The sequence below is a fragment of the Gasterosteus aculeatus genome, chromosome 8 (genome assembly GCF_964276395.1).
Source record: "Gasterosteus aculeatus chromosome 8, fGasAcu3.hap1.1, whole genome shotgun sequence".
NCBI classification, from domain to species: domain Eukaryota; kingdom Metazoa; phylum Chordata; class Actinopteri; order Perciformes; family Gasterosteidae; genus Gasterosteus; species Gasterosteus aculeatus.
The window spans coordinates 13,412,218-13,429,711 of NC_135695.1; the positions used below are offsets into that span (position 1 = coordinate 13,412,218).

General features: G+C 44.6%; 2 protein-coding genes across 9 annotated transcripts in view; both read right to left on the reverse strand.

Moving 5' to 3' along the window:
* Positions 1-93: 93 nt before the first annotated feature.
* Positions 94-10,388, reverse strand: LOC120824311 (WD repeat-containing protein 47). 2 transcript variants are annotated; one of them, XM_040185036.2, is made up of 16 exons: positions 10,182-10,388; positions 8,783-8,957; positions 8,547-8,630; positions 8,032-8,116; positions 7,369-7,677; positions 6,785-7,224; positions 5,800-5,896; positions 4,642-4,814; positions 4,304-4,540; positions 3,996-4,071; positions 3,753-3,910; positions 3,215-3,384; positions 2,884-3,054; positions 2,431-2,562; positions 2,012-2,230; positions 94-1,818 (listed from the first exon to the last, which is right to left on the reverse strand). In XM_040185036.2, exons 1-16 carry the CDS (start codon positions 10,360-10,362, stop codon positions 1,613-1,615), a joined length of 2,913 nt encoding a protein of 970 aa, XP_040040970.2. In that variant the 5' UTR covers positions 10,363-10,388; the 3' UTR covers positions 94-1,612. The 2 variants fall into 2 exon arrangements, with proteins under 2 accessions (XP_040040970.2, XP_040040972.2); XM_040185038.2 differs by having other exon boundaries at positions 8,071-8,116; positions 10,182-10,370.
* A 935-nt stretch (positions 10,389-11,323) lies between these two features.
* The window catches only part of camsap2a (calmodulin regulated spectrin-associated protein family, member 2a), a 36,724-nt gene continuing 30,553 nt past the window's right edge, over positions 11,324-17,494 (reverse strand). For 2 of the 7 annotated variants that reach the window (XM_040183709.2, XM_040183711.2), the window contains 7 exons: positions 16,643-16,779; positions 16,237-16,457; positions 15,593-15,689; positions 15,126-15,191; positions 14,130-14,245; positions 13,617-13,735; positions 11,324-13,476 (listed from right to left, as the gene is read on the reverse strand). In XM_040183709.2, the coding sequence (XP_040039643.2) occupies positions 13,174-13,476; positions 13,617-13,735; positions 14,130-14,245; positions 15,126-15,191; positions 15,593-15,689; positions 16,237-16,457; positions 16,643-16,779 (1,059 nt within the window). In that variant the 3' untranslated portion in view covers positions 11,324-13,173. The remainder of the gene's footprint in view (positions 13,477-13,616; positions 13,736-14,129; positions 14,246-15,125; positions 15,192-15,592; positions 15,690-16,236; positions 16,458-16,642; positions 16,780-17,494) is intronic. The other 5 variants (XM_040183713.2, XM_040183715.2, XM_040183712.2 and 2 more) reach the window with 3 other exon arrangements.

Genomic DNA, 17,494 nt, shown 5'->3' on the forward strand with positions numbered 1-17,494 from the left:
TGTGCATGTGTCAGGGAATTAGAAAACAAAAGCAAATCTTATTTTATTATTCTTTTGCTTGCATTTAGCAAAATGACACACGAAAGCCAGCAGTGTGATGATACTTGGTTACTTTATTCCATCAGTTAACCAACAGCTCAGTGTAACTTAAAAATACCTTTATTTATTCAAAAGCGAGAATATTTCGTACTAGACAGACGTTATTTCATTATTTTAACAGATTGAAACTCAATGACCTCAATGAAACTTACATCAGGACACGTGAGTCTGCACGAACATTGTTTGAAACGGCACACGGTTTAAAATAAGAAAAACACTTGATAAGCCATTGTCATCCACAGATGATGTGATACCCTCTTCCATCCAACATCCGTTATGTCTCTGCATAGGTGTTCCAAAAAGAGTGAAGATAAAGTCAGAGAATTTGATTTGTGTAAATTAAATAAGTGAAGTTGTCCCTTCACATTGTGCAGTTCTGCAGTGTTGTTACCTTTAAAGTGACTTATTACTATTCTAGCTTATATTTTAATCATCATTTGTTCAATCAACTTGCATCTCTGTTTAAAAAAAAATCCTGTGGGACAACAATTGCGTACCTCCTCTCCTGCAGCCAGGGATTGAGCCCTTACCACAGATACGGTTATTTCCCCTCACCGGGTCTCCTTTCTGCTCTGCACCCGGCTTTGCTTTCACTGTGCTCATCCTTTGAAATCACCCCCAATCCAGGCCTGAATTCAACGCATCCAAAAAGCTCCTCACCCAAACTTATTCAGATGTTGCAATCTATCTACTTGATGAATGGATATTTTTCACGTTGAAAATGAAAATAGAAAAATTACTCTCACTTTTCGGTGACGGACGTGAGGAAAAATACTTTGGGAATTTATACAGACGGGCACATACGCCAATGCGGGATCATTTTCTATATTACAGTGACACTACAATAATTCACAGATGAAAAGGCATATGACGAAAAATATCAAAATAAATCTGTAAATAAATAAATAAATCTCTCAAACCACCAAACATTTCATAAAGTGTTACAAAAAGGCACATAATGATCTGCATGACCAAGAGTCCAGCTCACTGCTTCCTGTAGGAACTATAGAGACTGCGGCTGCTTCATGTTGCACCAAGTTGGCGTTTTTTTGTGCCCGGCTCCGACTACTTGACTAAAAAGTAAAATAGTAAAAATAATAAAAAACTCGAAGGTGTGCTCGCAGTGAACTCGCTCATGACTTACAAGCGCCTACATTGTTAGGTTTTAAGCAAACGCACATGCAAACACACGCGTGCGCGCTCGCACAGACACACACACATTATTGTTACTGAACCTCACGCCCATTCTGCTTGACACTAAAATTTCCTCACGACAGCATTTGCAAATTATTCTTAGTTTCCTTTAATCTTTTTTTTCAAAATTTCAATAAGAAACTTTTTCAGAATTCTACGTTTTCTAATATTTTCAGCCTCACACATCTGTCACATAATACACACACACACACATACACACACACACACACACACACACACACACTGTTGACTCTAAACCGAGCAGCACATAAACAGCTTGATGCGCGCGGTATGGGTACACAAACGCACACCGCAGCGCTCAGCGCTCCCATGTGCTTCCTGCTGTTGTCGACCAGTGTTTCTCCAGGGGCCGGCTCAGGGGCCCGGGCCCCGGGGCCCACAGGGCGACAGTCCGATCGGCGGAGGAGGAGAGGAAGGTCCGCTCGTGCGGGTGCCACCTGCACTGGATCACCTTGTCCCAGTGCTCCCCCGCCACAGTCTGGGGGAGGGGCTTTGTGAGGTCACCTGGGGGCGGAGGGAGAAAAAAAAGACAAAGTGACCTCTACTCACAGTAAGATTAACAACACTCTTTCCTGTTTGAAGACCAGATCCTGTCCAGACCTCCTGATGATTTTTCAACCGGTGTCGATTAAGCTTCCAGGAAGTTTGACTTTTTCCAGTGGGGTTACAATAAAATACCAAATATCGGCCTCGCTACCTTGAAGGTCACTGATGATAACTTTGTTGTCGTAGGAGCCGGTGAGAAGGTGGTGGGCTCCGGGGGAGAAGCGCACCGAGCGGACGTCACTGCTGTGAGGGCGGTACGTCTGAACTATGCGGCCCCCTTTGATGTCGTACAACATGCAGGTGCTGTCCTCCTGACCCGTGGCGAGCAGGCGGCCGCTGGGATCCACCGCCACCGAAGCGACCGCACTTCCTGTGTGAGACAGACGGGGAAGGTTTCATCTGTTTGCTGCGGCTTCAAACACGACAGAACAGCGGATTTGTTTTATCTTATTGTGTTTTTTGGGGGGCAAAAAAATTGTGGGTCAACTGTGTCGGCGTAATGACCCCTAGGAGTGCACATCCTTCACGTCAAGGCTCCGCCCCCCTCCTGGGAGTCATGTGGGAACTCACCTGAGCCGTGCAGAGTTGCTCCGACAACCCGGACGCAGCTTGGCACCCGCAGGTCCCAGAACCGCACCGTCTTGTCCTGGGAGCCAGAGGCAATCATCCATCCTCCCCACGTGTACAGAGTAAGAATGTGACCTGTTCAAACCAAGCGGTGACACAATAAACACTGTGCACACCGTGTCTTTGCCTCGCTGTGCAGAGTTGCTTCTGTTTTCTTTCTTTTCCCATTTTCCGAAGAGCAACCAGTTGGTTTTTGCTCTACAAATACAGTTATCTCGCCCTCGTGTTATAATTGGGACTTTGTGCATCATATTCTGCTACTTTTATTCTTTTTTTTACAGCATACTTTTATGACATATTGTACTACTAAACTGTGTTTAAACATTTTAATGAATTTTGTGATGTTTTTATTTTCCCCATATGACAACTGAGGGTGTGAGCTGTGGCTTAACTTACCAGTGTGTCCACTCAGCGCGTGCAGCCCCTGTCCTCTCTGACAGTCTGTTGTGTAGATGTTGCAGTCTCCGGCCCCTGCGCTGATCAAGATGGATCCTCCACTCCCAAGGCCCTCCATGAAGGCCAGGTCCCTGATGGTCCCGTCATGCATGCTGAACTCCAGGTCTGGGCCTGAACAATGACATTATCGCAATATGTCAGGGAAATATTATAGCATTGAATCCCTTTGACAACTTGCCTTTTATTCACAAGCTGAAAGTTGCAGGTAACTGAGTGATAATTCATATAAAGGTGTGGTGTGGTTGGGACACATGGACACGTGGAATAATACCTGTGGCATTGCAGCTCTCTGCATTGAATGGCAGGACTTTGACAAATTTGTCATTGGAGCCAGTAGCCAACAGTTGTCCACAGTGGCTCCAGGCTACGCAGTAGATTGAGCCCTTGTGGTGTTTGTTCCTCCGAAAACGTACCGCCGGCGGTTTGACTGCACCAGAACCACTGGACAGCAAGTCAGGAAAATATGAGAAAGTCAGTTCCTAATGTGATATAATTATGGAGAGAATTGCCACATGGATTAAAACATTGAGTTTTGAATGTTTGGACAACTACGTTTTGTTGAGTTGGTCTCAAATTAAAATGAGGTTCTGGTCATGTCAACCAATGTACAAATCCTTAGTTTACTTATATATATATATAGTTATACATTTACAGTAATCAGGTTGAAACGTATGTTAGGATTTTCCGTTTTCCATCAATGTTTTATGTGCATTAACAAACCTAAGCAATGTTTTAAAGAAGCTACCACCATCTATGGTCCAGAGCATGAATCATCTGTCATATGACCAGAGTATCTCAGCTGGGATTACCTGATGTTCAGTTTCTCCGGGTAGCCACAGACTCTCAGGGTTTTTGAGTTGGAGCCAACAGCATAGAGCGCTCCAGAGGGATGGAAGGCCACTGCACGAACAGCTTGTGTGTCCTCCAGCTGGTTCACTTTCACAAACTGCGCTCTGGATTTCCCCTGCTGTTTGGATCGAATGTCCGTTTGAACTATTGCTACATTAGCATTGATTTAACAACTAGGAAAATACCACAAAAATCATCAGTACCTCTTGTGGGTTACGTGCCGCAGAGCAGCCAGAATCATCTTGGACTGTGGGGCAAGATCCTCTAAGCCTCTCAACACTGATGATAACACACACACACACACACACGCGCACACAGTCAGTTAATTCCACACCAGTAAAACTTGCGACAAAGGAAAGTGACCTAGTCCTATGACCTATATTCAGTTTGAAGAGTCGGTAGCAACTTAAAAGTGCAGGATTTAGACAGAACAGTGTAAAATGATTTCCCATAACAACCTCAGTTCTTGGGAGTTGCTAATGACGCGACCACGTACCCGCCGGGCTCTTACCTCTGGCTGGCGGGACCTGGGGACTCGGCGTGGGAAGCCAAGTCGGGTCCCCCGGTCCCTAACGGGGTGCTGCTGACTCCTCCGCCGGGCTTTAGCTCACAGTCCGGCGTGTGGGAGGCGTTGGGGGTTCTGAGACTGGATGAGCTGGCGCTCCCCGGGGGTCCGCTCCACTGTGCCATTACCTCATCTCCTCTGTGGTCCATGCCCACGTTCATCTCCTCCAACTTCTGAATGGATCTGGACAGAGAGCAGCTCTCTTTGTCTCAATAAGGTAACACTGAGTGAATGCGGTGTTCTTTTAATCACTGGTGTTCAGGACGCTAAGAGGACCACCTCACCTGCTGAGGAAGGTCTCTGTGAGGTTGTTTCGGGCTGCGTCCTGCGGCTTCACCCCCCCCTCCAGTAGCATCTGCTGGTAAAGGTGTCTCTGCTGCTGCTTCTGCTCCAGATGCTGCTGCACGCGGAGACGCTGCCTGTGATACTCCTGGATGTGCTCTGTGGAGTCCAGACGCTGGACACACACACACACACACACACATGCACACAGCGAGTTAAAAAAAAAAGACACACGTCAGCCCTTTTTTTTTTGCAAAAGATGTAGAAAACTTTAGCAATTTAGTTGACAGGAGTTATTTTACCTGAACAAACCTTACCGGATGGGCAGGATGTTTATTATTTCATTTCAGTATTTTGTTCTTGAACACACACACGCACACGCACACACGCACACTAGACTATAACAGGCAAACTCTCCCAAGAGCCACTTCTGATCACTCCTCAACTCACAAGGTCTCATCCTCCATCACAAATGCCATAAAAAGTTTTCAAGGACCTCATCATATCCAGCAGGTCTACAGTATATTCCCCTTCACACACACACACACACACACACACAAAAGACAATCCAATCTCGAGCTATTTTGCTCCTCTGGATGAGGTCTTGGGTGCATAAAGATGAACGATGATGGAAGCAGCAGGCCATGTTGGATGTGGCCGCATATCACGCAGATTATGTGCCTTCAGTGTCCATGACCTCTTCACTGGAACGGGGGGGCTGCAGGGCGAAAGTGCCCCCCCGGGCAGGTGTGGTAGGGGATTGGTGATGGATTTATGAGGCAGTGGAGATGAGGTGGTTCAGCGAGTTCAGGGGGGAATCTATTCTAAATCTCTTAAATCTGGAGCAATGACAGGAAGACAGACTCAAAATCTGACTTTGACTCAAGCGGCCAGACAAGCATGGCCATGCAAAGTGATAACACGTGTCATGAAACTAATTTAGCCAAAGATCCAAGGTGAGAAACACTCGCTTGTGTTAGTCTTGTCCTGTTCATTCAGGATTTTTATGGTACTCTGAGCGTGCATTTTGGTTGTCCTGTTTTTTTGTATAATGTATCACAGGAAGAAGTACAATGCTGTAGCTCATAGGGGTCCTGGTAACCTTCTATTGCACATCTTCATTCAGCCAGACACTGCTTGGAGTCTGCAGTTCTTAATACCTCATTCTCTTCTGTGCTGCTGGGTGGTCCACCATCTTTTCCAGGGGTTAGAGGTGTGCGTGTGGTGTTGGGTCCATCTGGCCTTTGTGAGTTTTTCCTAAATTTAGGGAAATATATGTCAATCGGCTACAGTTTTTTAATTTAATTTGTGGTAAAAATAATACAAAAAAGCCGATTTTTGTAATATATTTAGCAAAAAGTATGGAATATTATTAATTTGGGCAAATCATTTTGCCACAAAGTCTTATTAGCAAACAACAATAACGAGGTCGAACAAGAGAGCACCTCACAGAATAGACATATGAGTTTATATATGTTTTAAAAATAGGAGCAATTTGTTTGTTGGAAATCTGATTTATTGCAATAATTTCTTAAGTTGCATCATTTACTGCAAGCCAGGTTGTGTTGAGGATGACTACCGCTGAGCTTCAGGATTACCTCACTTTGCACCAGTGGTTCACACTGTGTCCAGCAGGTGGAGCCAGAGAACCTTGCAAAGTCCCACGGTCAGTTAACTTTAGATCGATGCCTCTGTCCACACTATTCCTCAGCGATGTAACCTTTAATTTGTCCTAAGCTCGTACCAAGCCTGTAAATTCTCCTCTTATAACTAAGCACATTTGCCTTCCTAGTGTTGACCACATGAGCTCCGGAGAAGTCACCAAAAAGGTCAGTAAGCAATCTGTCTCCTGAAGTCTCTTCTGTATTTTATGATTTGAGAAATAAGTGCTCATACAGCAATTTATGCTATTTTTCTGATTAAAGACACTTACGACTTGTGTCGATAGCAACGATACCTTCAATGCTAAAGATGCTTTTAGTAGACAATACATTTGTCTACTGATGAAATATGTTCTGCCCCCAAAACAGCGGCACCGTTTCATGAAGCAAAAAAAGATTGATACGCTCTGACCAGCACTGCAACAGAGCTGCAGACACTTTTAACTACCACAACAAAATCATCAATCTCAGCTTCGGCTCTTACTTTTCTGGCGAATCGTCCTGTTGATGCACGTTGTTCTCCACCAGGCTCCGGCTCAGGGCGGACTTTGCGCTGGCCTCCGTGCCCCTCTTGTCCTGGGCTGCCAGGCCGTGGGACAGGCCGTCCAAAGCCGGGTTGAGGGATCTCGACATGTAGGCGTCTGCTGAATGCGGCCTGTGGTGGAAGGGTGAGGTCGGGCAGGGGGACAGGCGGCTGATCAGTGGCGTGAGGAGGTCGGCGTGGCCGGCCTTGCTGGGCTTCACCAGGCGGTCCACGTGGATGCTGAGGGTCTTCTGCTGGAAGGCGCAGGAGAAGGCACCCGGGGCGACGTTCTGCAGCCAGGAGAGCAGCGACAAGTCCAGTTCGTCACAGCCGTTCCCGCAGAGAAGATCCACACCGAGCAGCACCTCCTCCTCTGTGATCGCCTCACCAGTTGCTTTGCTCTACAAAACCCAGGAAGAGAGGTGTTCTTTCAATATATCCAATGGGAGGTTTTCAGTGCAGGTTTGGGGTTACCAGCAGGTCTGAGCATTTTAACACCAATGGGAGTTTTATTGTAACCCTTTGTATTTAGGGTATCACGTTACCTGACAAAATTCAACGCAGCACTCATACAGAATCCCTTTGATGAGCAGCTGGAAGAGGCGGTTTCCACTCGCCCTGAAACCCGCTTCGCTCAGCTTCCTGTCGGCCGGGATGAACTCCGCCACCATGGCGCAGGATTCTTCGAAACAATGGACACGTGCCGTGCTGGGGTTCCAGTCTTTGAACTCTGCGTGAGAGGTGAGGCGCGGCAGGGTGAGGAGGAGACACAGCTTGCCGTAGTCGTCCTTGGTCGGACAGAACTCCTCCACGGCGTGGAGGCACTTGACCGCCGCTTGCATGGTAAGCTCCAGCTGCAGGTGACAGAAGATTCACACAGGACAAGTGGGCATGTGGCTGTTGTCAAGATGCTCCCTCTTGTACTGGAGATCTGATTTTTGTAGAGCCACACTTTAAAGGTGTGTACATACGCATTTCAGATAAGTTCCTCATTCACACATAGATCTTATCAATCAAAATATTCAATTAGAGGATGGAGGTGTACGGTTACTATGCTGAGGGGCATCTTATTGCACAGTTAGTGAGTGAGCTCTTAGGAGTGTGTAAACGCGTACGACCTCCAGGCCACTGTGCCTTCATCTTATCCATTTAATCTATTTTCATATTGTCCCCACTCAGATTTATTTCCAAATGACATATTTACGTACATTATGAGGGTCTTCAGCAGCGGACATTGCATTATTTACCCACAGAGCTTCCAGAAACTTCTGCTTCAGAATGATGTAGCGAAACCTAGAGACACAAATATAGTCAGATAAACTTCAACTTCAAATGAGTAACCCTCATGCGACAGTTTCTGGATGGGATGTTGTGTTATTGAGTTTAAAAATGTTCTTTGTTTGTGTTGACTGTTAAGTGAGAAGCAGAGGTTGTCAGTAATATGACTATTACTTTATTCTTTTTAGGACACAGGGCACTGGGAAGCAAGTCATTAGTGAAGAGAAACATATTGATGTTGTACTTAATATCATACCTGATACACATGCATGCAATACAAGTGTACTAAAAATAAGTAACCTCAAATAAATAAAGATGTGTTCTTCAGTTAGACCTCATAATGCCTCAACAATGAATCAAAACGTTCCTTACAAAAGCCTCAAAAAAGTCTTAAGCCTTTCCTTAAACATGTTTTAAGGTCAATTGCCCCCATTATTCTCCTCACCTTTTCCTGTCAAACGTGTCCATTCCTTCCAGCGGTTGAATGAACTGCATCACCTCCTCCCATTGGCCGTCCAGAATCAGTTGTCTGTGGACGATCCAACAGGCCTCTGAGAACATCGTTCCCATCGCAGTGGTTCGAGTCATGCTTTTATTCCAAATGTGAAATAAGCACAACATGCTGGACAACCGTTCCCCAGCGGGGCCACGTGGTCTCCTTCTATCTGCCATGAGTCCTACCTGAGGAAGAGCATGTCATCGGAGTAGAGTCCGTTGATGACGCCGCTCTCCTTCTCCAAGGCCAGCATGCTGATGTGCAGCTTCCTGGAGTTCAGGAAGTCCAGTATCACCTTGATCACCTCGGCCTCCTTCACGGAGATTGTCTCCTCAGTGGTCATGATTAAAGATCTCACAGCTGTGTGGAACACAGATGAAGTGTGAAGACGGACACGTTGACAAGGTTGTGTTGAAAAAGAAAAATCCAATCCAAAGTGACTGTACGTATCTAGATCCATGTGAGATGTTACATTCCTCAATATTGCATGACGACACCCAAAAACAAAGGTCCGACTGTTGAAGCAAAGATTGTTGAACCAAAAATGTACTAAACTAAGATGAACTAACTAAATACAGACAAAGATTTTGCCTGCATTTAGTTTCTGTGTGAGTGAAATTAAATATTATAATAACTTATCTGCTGAGAAGGTCTGTAAAAGAAAAACAAAAAAATAAGCTTTTCACAAGATTCAAGATACGTGGTTGGTTGTTTGTGACTAAAAAACAGCTAATTCCCTAATATGCACACAAATGTGTGGGAAACAAGATGAAAGCGTTTTGACGTCATTCGTATTGATTTCAACAATGATAAACGTACAGGGCTTGTATTCCACACCGATGCCCACTGGTTTCTACAAGGACTTCTTGTGTGTCTCAGTAAAAACACATAAATGTCTATAAAATCAACATCTTCTGCTGTGTTCGTTCTTCTCCTTTAAAGCTGTAAAGAGTGAGTGAGTCAACTCCACGTGGCACAGAATGTCCAGACTGTTGCCTGCATCAGTAATAACAATCCCAATGACCACGTACCCTTCAGACCTCTTAAAATGACCTTATTGCACCAAAGGTTGAATCTCATGATACTGAAACGTGTCCGGAGGCACTTTTGAATGTTCGGGTTGTAAATGGTTAATCACAACAAAGTCACATGAGCAGCTGCAGCCTACGAGCAGGTAAAGGGACATATATGCGTCATGCATGATCCAAACGCCCCCCCCCCCCCCCCCCTCTCTCCTCCCCTCTCTCCTCCCTGTACGTTAAGTGCAGTGAGTGCCTGGGGGGAAGGAGGGAGGGGAGGGAGGGGAGGCAGAGCAGCCGGTGACACCGCCCTGTTCCTCCCAGCGCGCAGGGACAGAATCCAGCTCTGCTCCAGGATCCGATCTGCAGGTCTGCGGCCCGAAGCCGACAGCCCGACACTTTATCTGAGCTCACACGCACCCACCTTGTCTACACAGACACAGACACACACACGCGCGCGCGTACAAGTTACGCAAAACAATATAAGCCAACCATTGTCATTCATCCCCCCTACTTACGCGCAGAGGATATCGCGCGCCGACGCGGATCAGTGCCAACTCCTCACCTGTCAGTGTGCGCCAACGACACGCCGCATCCAAGTCGCTGCGTCTTTTTTTTTGTTGGCCGCCCCCCTCCCCCCCCAAAAAATGCGGCAGTATGTCTGGAGAAACGGGGGGATGTTCGTGTGCGGTGAAATTGCTGTGAGGTCCCTTCTGCCCTCCTTGTACACAGCTCGCCGTTGCCATGCAGCCACGAACCAGCAGTCCACTGTGGGTATGACGTCAGAGGCGGGTCACACCTACAACAACACAAAGCCGTCGGACCCACTGACTGACTGAGCGGGGTGTTGTGGTTGTTGTCCTGAGTAAATTAGGAATTATGCTCACACTCATTTTAGTAAATGCATGCTTTGGGCAAATTTCTGCTGACTGCAATTCCTCCTCAATATATTAAAAACTAGCCTTAACATGTTTATTTTTTACTTATTTAAAATCTTGTTCTGTTCACTCACTAGAAAACGGGCTTGTAGATTTTCTTTGTGTCAGGATCAACATGCAAATCCAAAGCACACAGTTAGTTAATAATGCAGGAGCGTGGTATGCGGTTTCTAAACAGATCTGCAATAACAGCAATTTGCACAAACACTTGACATTGGGTGACCTGGGGCTCTTGGGTCGACTAAATGTGGGCCTGAGTGGACTCAACCATCAGTTGTTGAAAACAGTGATCACCATTAAAGTAAAGCTTTTCTAAGGACATTTTAGTCCAGTCCCACGGTTAGTATCGCATGCAGCATGTCCACATCAAGTAACCTCATCTTCCATATCAAACTCAACCAAGCGGTCCCCCATTCTTTTCTCAAAGTAAAGTCATTTTTTCATTTTGCATGTGTTGTTACATCATTATTTATTATACGCTTGTAGATCCTACCAGTACCCACATTTTCTCCATCTGAAAGAGGACAGGACAGAGCTACCGATACTGCTGCTACGACGTATTGTTTCTACAAAATTGTAAAAATAAGATGATTATTTACAGAAATACGGATCTGACAACCCAAGCTGTCTTTACTCTTCCTTAATTGCGATCAATTGATACAAACTGAAACCATACAAATGTGATTATGTTTTTCTCAATATGCCTGTGGTGATCTTTTCTCCCTTCACAATAAACTTTCATTTTTGGTTCAAATTATCATCACGTTAATGCTGAGGCCATGCTTAGTTTTATTAAACGGCAAATAAAATAAAAATAATAAATGACACGTTCAGCAGTACGTTGAATGGCAGCACAATGTCTGACAAACAAAACAAAGCAATCTTAGTTAATAGATATGAGTTAACAGGAAAACTCTGTACAATATTATAACTGATAAAATAACCATTTTGCCTGAAACAGCCGGAAGCAGGGAAAAAAAGCTTATTTGAACAAATCCTAATAAGCCTATAAGAAAAAACCTACATCATATTAGATTACATTGTCAAAAACATGGACATGCTTTCCTTTGGTCCTGAATATCCTTCAGTAACCAAGAAACCAATCCCCATGCAAGCAGATTGCTTTTGGTGAAAATGTACCTGCGAATGGTGTTTCTTTGACATTCGGTGGCAAAGCATCGTGACACTGACGCCAATCAGTCTCTACCCGTATGCAGCAACAACTCATTCTGCCTGGCAATATCTTATGCATTTAATTATCCTACTAATAGAATCAACTGGTTTGTTTAGGACATGTCATGTTTAACGGTAACGTTCCGCAAACATTGCTTAGTTTGGGTCCACACTGATGCGTTATGTAAAATGCAGCAGGTACCCAGAAGTGTAGGACTGGTTTCATATTTTAGATGTATTGATTTTCCGAAAACTGCCTTAAAGTTTCATAGTTGAAGAACTTAAGGCAAATAAACCCAGTATGAAGCTTAAAATATAATACTGTGAAGAAAGAGTCAAAAAACGTTAAATCCTGATTTGTATAAGAAGAGAAAAGGGAATTCAATTACTTCACACATTATATTAACTATAAACAATCTAAGTAATGCATGTATTTGGTCACAGATTTGCTGGGAACCGATCAGTGTGATCTAGAAGGTTCTCAATCTTTTTTGGCTGAAGCAACGCTTCCTTGTGAAGTGAAAAGAAACCAGGTGACGTTAACTTAACGATGATTTTTATTTTCACTGGCCGTCAATGTGACTTCTCGGAGTACGCCTTGAGGTTGCAACTACTTCTGTGTTTAATGAGGAGAGGGTTTTCTGACAAAACAACCACAAACATGACAGCATATTTGTATATTGTACACATCATACGTTTGAACCCAAACGCTCTGCTGGTTGAGAAGCAGCCACCTACAGAAACGTCCCGCAATTACTTTCTCAAAAAAGGCTTCTGAAAAAGCTGTAACCGCTTGGCTTTGTTAATCGGAGCACACTTGTACTGTGTGGCTATTGCTAGCTGTATGCAATACGTTTTTTGGCCCTTGGTAATTTTACATACATTAATCTACAAACCGTTTCACCCACATAGACAAAGAAGAGAGCGTTCTCCCATTACAAAAAAAGCCTCTCAGTATATGCTGTTTAACAATCAACCCATTTCCCTCACACGCTAAAACAAGACATGCTTAAGGCCACACATCAATAGCATAATACTAAGAAAGATCAAACTGTACACGACGTAAAAACATTCAGTGCTTCAGTAAAATGTCCTCGCGTTCAGTCTCTTTTTTGACGTTTGGCACATATGAGACAAAAAACTACACGCAATCAGAAGTGGGAAGCGTCTACATCATTCTTCAACAGTGGCCCACATTCCAGTTCATAATCATTGAGTCCCACGATGTCCCGTCCACAGCGAGGAGGAAAGACAAGGACAGGAATGCAATCAGAGGAATAACACAAAACAAACATGAATAGTCAAATATGCATTCATCTAACTGGCATTGCAGGTGCTTGAATCTTCATGGATATTTACAGTGAAGTGCAAATTGAATCGGGTGCGTTCCATTTGAGGGGGAGGGGGGGGGGGGGGGTTCGGTGACGTTTGGGGTATCGAGTTCCACTAGGACTGGGCAGGCACTACTTTTTTTGGGGTGGCCGGCTTCTTTTGCCAGAGATGGCCGTGGATGGTCACTGCGTCCACGCTGGCCGACATGGTCTTGGCTGGTATCTGACTGAACTGCTTCTTGTCCGAGTTGTACTTGTAGAGGCCGTCGATCATCTTGCGCGTGATGCTCTTGGGGCCGATGCCCGTCAGCTTGTTGATCTCCTCCATTTCGGGGCAGCAGGTGTAGAGAGAGCGGAACTGGCAGCCGGAGTCTCGGAACAGAACCAAGAAGTTGGTGGCCTCGGATTTCTCCATTTGCTGTAAGTGTCGAGGGGAGAAGGGCTCAATTGAAATCGTATGTTCATGAATACTAGAGGAATGCAATGGTTCAGGTGACATCTGACTCGGTATATATATATATATATATATATATATATGGATATTGCCCCATGCCTTACCTCCAGGATCTTGTTCTTTGGCCCCTCATTGACCTTGCCTGCGAGGCAGCAGTGGGCCAGGGCGTTTTGGATGATGTGCTTGTTAGATTTGGCACTGGGCTCCTTGTACAGCTTTGGTCCTGAATGGGAACAGAGGACAGAACATGAGCATGGGACTGTTGCCACGGCAACTATTTCAGTTGCGTCAACTTCCCTCCCTAAATTTACACTTTCATTTGATAAATGATGGATGCAGTTTGCTCATGGTATTGGATGCACTGAGAAAATGATTTGAGCTATAAATTTAGATACAAAAAATAAAATGCTAATAATATCAGATGCAACTCTTACACAACGTTCCTAAATTCCTAGCTATGTCCATGGTGTAATTCCATAACATTAGTGCATGTTACCATTTATGCCTTGAAATTGAATCCTTTCTCCAATCGTTCCTGGTTGACCCGGCGTGTCAGCTTCTTTTAACATTTGCATTGACAAATAATAACAAAGAAGATTTGTCTCAAGTTGTCCTACCAGTGTACTCTGTGTTAGATGTGATCGACGAGGTTGTGGATCCATTTTCCCAATCCTTCTCTCCATTCCTGCTGCTAGATCGACTGGGGGACAGAAATCCATCTGCAGAATCTGGTCTGGAACCCCCCGATACACACACACACACACACACACACACACACACACACACACACACACACACACACACACACACACATGCATAAACACACACGCAGAGTGTTAGGTTACCTTTCTGCATAGGTGCTGATTCTGAACACACAGCAAAGCATGCTGTCGACAGGGCAGGAAACTACTGCAATATTACACAAGCAAGCTAGAATATTAGGCTGGTGGTTAGTATCCTTTGTGTGCACCCTGTCTACTTTACGTTGATATAGATTCATCCTTTACAGTAGAGGAAGCTTGGTTATCTGTCTGTTGTACATATTTACAGTAACCAGTGAAGAAGCAAAGCTTGTAAGCCCAGGCAATAAGTGCGGTGATATAAAGCAGTCCGGTGCATTCAAGGTGAATAAAAAAGGTCAATCCATTATCGTGCAGCACACTGCAAGTGCATCATGTGTCCCCTATACACGTGAAGAAGTGATTTCCATGTGAATACAGCTTATCACACATAATGCATGAAGTCATGAAACACATGTTTCAAAAGCAAAAGTGATCCTACAAGCAGATTGTAGGACACAATGTGGGCTTGAATGACTTGATAAAACGGGTCTCACATGCCAAGCGTGTTGTGCAGAACCAACTAAAACTAATCAATTTACTCTGATGTTTTATCAGGTGTGAAATGGGCTCAGCAGAAAGGTAAGTGGAACACGACAAGCGCTTGTTCAGTGAAGGAGATGCTGCTCGAAGCGTGGCAGTAGACAAGTGCTTTGAAGTCGATCATAAGGAAGTTTGCGGCTTTTCCTTTAAGCTTCTGATCACTCCCTAATGAAGACAGGCTTTCGGTGCAGTACGGGGCTGAAGTGCCTTAACTGCCAAGCAGAAACTAACCTTCTCCTTCTCAGTTTAGGAGAGCTCAGAAAGAAGAAGAGACCACCAGAGGCTAAACTAGCGCTTCTGATGTTTGTGAAACCGCAGGAAAGAAAGTATTCAAAGAAGGAAGAAAGAAGAATACAGGAGAAATGTTTAACGTAAGAACTAGAGTTAGTCTGGAGACATTGGCTTAAGAACAACAAGAGGTCAGAAAATATCAGCATGCACATGAAAATAAATGAGAGAATTATGTTTAAAATTCGAAAAGTTCAAACGTAACATTTGCCTTGAGACTTTCAACAAAACTGGCATTAGTTTGACTTAACACATCCTACATTCCTGAGTGAATCCCAGTTATGCATCTGGTATCCAGTATGACAACCTGTGCCCTAAAACACCAAACTTTAAGTTCAAATCAAACAGCTACAACAAAACAGTAAAAACAACTTCCCATGTTACAGCAGCAGATAGAGAGAACATCTCACCTTGGGGATCTCTTCTCAGAGTGAACACTGTCGCTGTCTCCCAGGTTCAGGGAAGCCAGGGACAAGCTGGAGACTGAAAAGACACTTTGTCGTGAACCTGGATGCGAGGCGAGATGTGACACAGCATGACACCATGAACAACAACAACACCAACAACACCACCAGGCTGCCCCCTGCGCTCGGTGCCAACCCTGTCACACAGCAATGCAGCATCACTGTCTTGAACAAAATGAACTCTAACATCCAGGTGTACACAGAAAATGCACATGGACACATCCTGTAATACATGCACACTATACAGTGTCTTGTATTATTGGCACATACAGACACACACTAGCATTGCAATGCTTCTAGTGTATATTATCATATTCAAGCCCAAATGTGAAGTTGTGCTGTGTTGTTTTGTAACATAAGATGTTATAAAAAAATGCATTTGCTAATAATAATATTAAAATTACCCCAGTTAAAAATAAATTGACCAATTGTTTCATTGTACTATGTACAACAAAAATAATATATTTGAAGTATGTAATACATGTAATTATGACATTCTCCCGTGGCACAAAGCAAAGTGGCAGCAGTGCGCCCTTTTGGCAGATGGGATGACCATGACCCCACTGAGTGAGGGTTGTCTCCATGGTTACCTGTAGCGGCTCTGACAGGGGTTTTGGGGGAGTCCATGCTGTCGCGATGGATGGACTTCGGACGCCCCCGCCTCTGCTTGGTCCCGACTGGTCGTGGTTTAATGACAGTATCCATATCCGCCATCAGCTTTAGCTGCTTCCTCCTGAGGTATTCCTGCTTGATGAACTCCCTCCTGGCCTTGTCTTCCTCCTTCCTGGTGCGCTCCTCCTCTGCTTTCATTCTGAACAGCCAGTCAGGAGTAAAAATACAGTTTTAGAATGAATTTCATTTATATGTTTCAAAATTTAGCACACAAAAATAAATAAAAGAAAGAAAATAGAAAGGGGAGGAAAAGGCTAGTGACCACGCCAGTACTTAATACACCTGTGTGTTGAAAACATAAATGGACTAACAGTATTGACATACCGAGCTTCCTCCTTCTTCTGCTCCAACTCCGCCTCCTGCTGCATCTTCCTCTGCTGGCTCTCCTTCTCCCTCCTCATCCTCTTCTCTAACAGTGAAGCCCTCTTCTGAGCCATGTTCTCCTCTGCATTCCCATCCTCCTGAGTCGTGTAGGAAACAAAGTCAGTAGCCGCAAACAGCTTGAGCTACGGTCCAGCAACCCTTTAGTTGTAGTTTAGTATAGGTCACTGCATTGTAACTGCTGCTCTTTGGGCCAAGCTGAGCCGTGTATTGCTACGACACATATTATTGTGTGGTATTCCCTAAATCCTGTCAAGGCTGGCAGAGGAACAGCAGCATATGTATGCACATTTCATCCATATTATTAGTATTATTGGACAGTTTTGATTCAAACAGGTACGCCAGGCTGCTAATTTCAGTACAAATCGGTTTAATCTAGAGATGTTTTTCACTTGCGCATCCTTCGCCCACCTCACAGCATCCACCCTTCACATCCACCATCTTTTAAACCCTTCACCAACCCCACATTTCCACAGCTGTGTGTGAATTATTCACGACAGCCCTAGTTGTATGACCTACATCGAAGCCTAGACTGCAGCTAGCAACGCAGGCGACCCTACAAAGCATCAGCGGTAAAATAAAGCTTTGGTTTCCTCAACCATTCATCATCTGGTGTTAAGAGCAAATCTTTTAACAAGACTGGTAAAAGCTTAGATTGCTTCCTCAGGTCCAAATGTAACTGCCTTTCTGTCAGAGAAGCAACATTAGACTATCTAGCACAGAGTGTCACTACAATGTTAGAAGCTGGTTGCCATTGATGTTGTGGTTTTAATAATCTATATAGCTGGTTCTTTG

Coding starts and splice junctions, on each gene's coding strand:
- LOC120824311 (XM_040185036.2), bottom strand. CDS start 10,362: ATGGCAACGGCGAGCTGTGTACAAGGAGGGCAGAAGGGACCTCACAGC. Junction 8,958..10,181: donor TCGTTGGCGCACACTGACAG/GTGAGGAGTTGG, acceptor TGTTCCACACAG/CTGTGAGATCTTTAATCATG. Junction 3,055..3,214: donor AGAGAGCTGCAATGCCACAG/GTATTATTCCAC, acceptor GTCATTGTTCAG/GCCCAGACCTGGAGTTCAGC.